This window comes from Primulina huaijiensis, chromosome 15 (genome assembly GCF_012295235.1).
Source record: "Primulina huaijiensis isolate GDHJ02 chromosome 15, ASM1229523v2, whole genome shotgun sequence".
NCBI lineage: Eukaryota > Viridiplantae > Streptophyta > Magnoliopsida > Lamiales > Gesneriaceae > Primulina > Primulina huaijiensis.
In genome coordinates, this window is record NC_133320.1 from 19,622,035 (window position 1) to 19,628,214 (window position 6,180).

Sequence of the window (6,180 nt, forward strand, 5' to 3'; positions counted from 1 at the left end):
GAAAAATAATTATGTATGATATATTAAACATATCTATAATATAATTTATTTTATAAATTTAATTAATATAACAAATATAAATCGTAAGTTGGAGCATTGAACATAACTTGTAGAACAACATTAATTAATCAGGTAGTCTGTTGTATTATTTTAAATAGCTCATTCAATTTGTTGCGGATTTTTTTTAATTTATTTATCAAAAATACAATAATCCATCTTATATATGTATATTAATATGGCACAAAAACTCTCGTGAGACGGTCTCATGGATCAATTTCGTTGGTCGAATATTTATTTGGGTCATCTATGAAAAAGTATTATTTTTTATGTTAAGAGTATTATTTTTTATTGTGGATATCGATAGGGCTGACCCGTCTCACAGATAAAAATTCGTGAGACCGTCTCACAAGAGACTTACTCTTAATATGGACAGATTATTTATTTAAACTATTTTTGGAATATAATTTCATCTTTTAATAATCTTCCCACTATTTCAATAAAATCACATGAAATAAAATATATCTTTTATTCACCTTGCATCAATTAATAATTTAATATAATCATGATAATTGTAACAAAATGTAGATATATTACAACACAATATATTCATAAAATAAGTTCCGTATGCTTGAAATATGTTTTCTAACCACAATCTTTATCAAAATTCCAATACATATTAAATTCGATTTATTTTCAAGGATCATTAGGCCTATCGACAAGAGTGAAGTCCCAAGATACTAATTATTGATTTCGAATTCTAAGTGTACAAATCGCAAAATTCCCATTCTACAAAAAGTAGGAGTAAAATTTATTTTGGTATACGAATTATTCATAAATTGTCAAATTGATACATGATTTATTGTAAATGACTTAATTGGTATATGTAATATTTATAAATTGACAAATTGGACGTGACCAAGATAAAAAGTTAATTATACCATTAATGATGTGAATCTGGTTACTCAAAAAAGGAAAACGCAAACTACACTCAGTCGCGCCTTCAATTCAATGAACAACAAGATTTTTTTAGCTCCCGATCTTTAATCTTTGAAAACAAGTCATATGTATTCGTCCTTAAATCATTCGGTTTAGTAACAAATATCATAGATAAATCATTGATCTCAAACGAACATTCAAAGAACTCGTATTTGATAATCCGAGTAAAGAACAATCGTCAAATGCCACAAAATATTAAACTTTGATAATTTTGATTTGATAAAACACACAAAAACGTGCACAAAGCCGAAGCTTTTTTTGTTGAGAGAAAATCTCACAAATTCATTCAATTTATCATCAATATTCTTTAATAATATTTTTACAAGGTGTTTATATATATATATAAAAAAATACAACAAAAATCGTAAGTTAGGGTTTCTAGGTAGCATTCTACACCGCGGTGTGCTGGGACGGGAAATTCTATCCGCTGGAGCAAGATGTTCTCGTACAGAGACGCGTTGGGGCGCTCCCTACGCACTAGGGTGGAGATTTACTTCGGCTGGGGCGCGCTGTCCTCGGCCTAGTGTGCTGGGCCGCGTGTATCTGGCCGTTGGGGCCAGTCCTGGCTGTCTTTCAAAGTCATTTTGCAATCGAATACTTTGTTGCTCGACACGTTTTAATGAAATGCTTCATTGAACTTCTTCAATCGTTCGAATGTGTTTGGCTTTTCACCTTTAATCATCATCAAGCTTGTACGGTTGAGACAATACAGCTAGGGGTGGTATACCGTACCGTACTGTACCGAAAATCTTCTACCGTATATCGTACCGAAAATTACGGTATAAGAAAATTCATATCGATACCGTACCGAAAATTTCGGTATATCAGTATACCGAAATTTTCGGTACATATAACTAGCATACCGATTATATCAAAATTGTAAGGTATACCGAAATTTCGGTACGGTATCGGTATATACCGTTTTATACCAAAAAAAACCTTACATTTTAAAATTTTTTATAAATTTATTGTATATTTTAAAAATTTTGTATATTTTTTTGGTATTTCGGTATATACCGAAATTTTCAAATTACACATCGTTATCGTATCGAAAAATTCGATATTATTACCGTACCGTACCGTACCGAATCAGTTTATCAATTGATAAATAATTTGTGTACGAAAATGAAGTTTACTCTAAAAAGTAATCGATTTTCCAACTAATTCAATTTTATTGTTTAAAAGTTTTTCCAAGTTAAAAATAAATTATATCGCTGTTTTCTGGAATTATCTCTTCCAAATATTTATTTCAGTTTCTGATTTCTATCAGTTGATTTATTCACACAAACAGCAACACAAATTATCAACATATAAATCTTGTTAAGGGAAATGGATTTGGACTACAATCCGAGTAGAAAATCCCTGATCAAGAACAAATGGGTGGCCACCACCGCCGGCATATGGATCCAGTGCACCGCCGGCTCTCTCTACACCTTCAGCATCTACTCCTCCGTCCTGAAATCATCCCAGGACTACGACCAGTCAACCCTCGACACCATTTCTGTGTGCAAAGATCTGGGAGCAAACGTGGGCGTCCTCGCCGGTGTCCTCTACTCCTCCGCTGCTGGCAGAGTGGGGCCATGGGTGGTTCTTCTGGCGGGAGCGATTCAGAGCTTTGCTGGGTATTTTCTTATGTGGTTGACCGTGAATGGGGTGCTGCCGCGGCCGCCGGTGGCGGTGATGTGCTTGTACATGCTGCTGGCGGCGCATGCGGCGACTTTCTTTAACACGACGAATGTGGTCACTGGGGTGCATAATTTTCCGAATTATGGTGGGACGATTGTTGGGATTATGAAGGTAAAATGAGATAATATTTTGTACCTTACTGATGATTGAATGCGTACTTCAAGTAGAATTTAGAGGCTGGTGACTCGAAGTGAGTGATTGATTTTGTGGGGTGGTTCATTTCCTTATGGCTAATTATAATCTGTCTAAATTGATACAAATTGAGTAAACTTTTTTTTTAACTATTATTTTCTGGAACTTGAAAGTGATATCATTTTACAGCTTTTACAACTTTATTGCATTACTCTTTGCTGTTTTAGAATCTTTGACGGAGAAAACCTATGAAAAGTAATGCCATTTAGCATGAAGAAAACTGGAAGCTGTGATGCTGCTTACTTTCATATCATTCTGACGCTGATCTTGGAGCACTTCACCTAATCAGACCTATAAGTATGATGCTGATACTAACGAGTGTGCTGTAAAAGAATTGTTTATGCAGTAAATGCATTACTATAAATGCGCCGAAAATCGTGTGAAGTGCTTCTAGGGTTGCATACATAAAAACACCCGTTTTTGGATAATCATTTATTGTTTTTGTGCAGCATTAGCTTATCGTTCCTACTTTATTTGCATTTCCATTCTCAAGAATTGATGGTCTCTTTAATCTCTGTTGTTTGATAGGGCTTTCTTGGTTTGAGTGGGGCAATACTAATTCAAGTGTATCAGACGATTTTCAAGGACAAACCCAGTTCATATCTCCTGCTGTTGGCATTGTTGCCCACTATCTCTTCTCTTCTGCTGATGTCTTTTGTTCGAATGTTTAAAACAAACGAAGAGGATGAGAAGCAGCATTTGAATGGATTCTCTTTAGTTTCTGTTCTGATAGCTGCCTACCTGACTGCTGTAATAATAATACAAAATATTCTCAAGTTAAATTTACTTGTACGTGTCATTACATTCGTTTTTCTCATTGGTCTGCTACTGTCCCCTATTTTTATCGCAATTAAAGCCCAAAGAGAAAAGTCGTACCGGATGTTAAAGTCATTGCTTGAGCACAACCAATTAGAAGATGAAACAAACTTGCTCGATGAACATACAACTAGTACCAGACAAGATCTTGGAGAATACCATGAGATATCCAATGTGACTGACCAAGTTACACACGACGATAGTTTGGAATCAAGAGGAGACAAAAATCTTGTCCAAGCATTGGGAACCATAAGTTTCTGGTTCTTGTTCTTTACAACCGCCTGTGCTATGGGCTCTGGATTGTCCACAGTGAATAATATGAGCCAAATCGGGGAATCTCTCGGTTACACTAGCTTAGAGATCAACACTTTGGTTTCTTTATGGAGCATCTGGAATTTCCTTGGACGCATTGGAGCTGGTTACATTTCCGACTATTTCTTACACGCCAAAGGTTGTCCAAGACCATTATTCATGGTCATTATGCTGGCAACTATGAGCATTGGCTATCTTGTGATTGCCTTCGGTTTCCCGGGAGCATTATATCTTGGTTCCATTTTGGTTGGTATCTGTTATGGGTCACAGTGGTCGTTAATGCCAACCATAGCATCTGATTTATTCGGAAAAACACACCTGGGGACAATATTTAACACCATCACAATTGCTGGCCCTGTTGGATCTTATCTTCTCTCTGTTAAACTAGTGGGATATATCTACGATAGAGAAGCTCCCGAGTTCGAAAAAACGTGCATTGGAACTCACTGTTTCAAGCTGGCATTCATCATCATGGCATCAGTTACTTTCTTGGGTTCGCTCGTCGCCTTGGCTTTGTTTGTTAGAACAAGAAACTTCTATAAAAACGTCTTACGCCCAACGGTTTTGCATTCTATACGTGAGAGCAAGATCAGAGTTGATATGTAATGATTAAATAGTAGAACAGTTTTTGTTTCAATCGAATGCTTAGCTGTACTGTATACATACATTGTAATACAGGATAATAATTATATCACCGATGAAGCTGTGGAAAGACTCTGTCTGAAAGAATCGCGCTGCACAATGAAGAAATATGGTACTTTGTATGATATTACTCGTGTTCTGAATCATGTAATACATATTTAGTTATGTTTTTCTAGGTGAGGTGAAGTTTATTACAATTGACTCTCGAATTCGGAACTTCCTTTTAAACTTGGATCTTGGTTTTAGAACCGTATATTCATTAATTATTTATAGAATTGTACCTTTCAAGCTATTTTGGGCCTTCGGCATAATAATTTTTACCCTTTATTTTTATTGAATATCAATATTGATCTTATAACTACGGATTCTGTTTATCCTCTGACAATTTTTTTTTATTATTATGACAATGTCGTAGATTAAACACAATCAAGAACGTATATCCTTGTTTACAACATTAGATAAAAAGAAAAGAGGAAGATGGTCCAAGTACTCGGCAGTAGTTCTGGACCTCAAAGATTAGCAAGCCTAATCATGTGCCACAAAATTTGCTTGGCGACCACAATATAGAACAGCTTCTTGGTGGTGGTGAGAAATTTCCTTTATTCTGTGGGCAACAACTGCTTCCGGATACTGAATCGCAGGATTGGCTATTGCTTGAACCACAGTTAAAGCATCCGCCTCGACTATCGATGGACCAATATCCAACCTGGAAGCAGCTTGACAACCCTATTAACACTGCAAAGGTTTTAGCTAGATGAGTAAAGATGTCAGGAAGGTAACGAGATAGTGCATGCAAACAAGACAGTCCTTGGCGAATCCATTCCGACCACCCCGGCTCCAAATGCTTTCCAGTGGTTACAAGGCCTTAGCGGTGATTAGCTTTGAGGGAACACTGAATGAGGGGTTGGCTCCCTCCAATACTTCATGTTCAGTCAAAATTTTGCCTTCGTAAGTAAATCTATACGCAGAGATCTAGGGAAAATAATCAAATATGGAGAAACTAACATCTTCCTGCTTCTATTTATATTTATAATACATGATTTTGAATGAAGAGATTTGAAGCTATAAATTTCAAGTCTATCTGGATACTCTGATGAATTTATTACAGATGGATTTCATATCCACTATTTCCTTAACTTAGGTAAATACAACATCCAAGATGAAATTCTTTCATTTAAATCAAACACAAACTGAGTGTTTCAAAAAATAATTAAATTAAATCTTCAAAGTTCCCAAATAATAAAGAGAAAAATCTATGTATCTTGTTCTCGTTTGTGGCGCTAAATACCAATCTGTCGCAACATCTACCTGCTCTAAATAGTGCACCGCAGAAATTAGTTTCCTCAACTTAAGAAAAGTTGATATTTTATTTTTAATTCTTTTTAGACATTCTGCAGCATCCACTTTTGTTTTTGTTTTTTTTTTTTAATGAAAATGGCTTCATCCACTTTTGTTTTTGCTTTTATATTGGAGGTGGGGAGCAATTGTAATTCGAGGCCTTGTCCCTTTGATTGGATCACGGTGCCACTGGGCCCA

General features: G+C 35.7%; 1 protein-coding gene across 1 annotated transcript; it reads left to right on the forward strand.

The window, feature by feature from the left end:
• The first annotated feature begins 2,203 nt into the window (after nt 1-2,203).
• LOC140960275 (protein NUCLEAR FUSION DEFECTIVE 4-like) lies at nt 2,204-4,771 on the forward strand. The gene is made up of 2 exons (XM_073418482.1): nt 2,204-2,793; nt 3,403-4,771. The coding sequence occupies exons 1-2, from the start codon at nt 2,326-2,328 to the stop codon at nt 4,606-4,608; spliced, it is 1,674 nt and encodes a 557-aa protein (XP_073274583.1). The 5' UTR covers nt 2,204-2,325; the 3' UTR covers nt 4,609-4,771.
• The last annotated feature ends 1,409 nt before the right edge of the window (nt 4,772-6,180 follow it).

Coding starts and splice junctions, on each gene's coding strand:
- LOC140960275 (XM_073418482.1), top strand. CDS start 2,326: ATGGATTTGGACTACAATCCGAGTAGAAAATCCCTGATCAAGAACAAA. Junction 2,794..3,402: donor CGATTGTTGGGATTATGAAG/GTAAAATGAGAT, acceptor GTTGTTTGATAG/GGCTTTCTTGGTTTGAGTGG.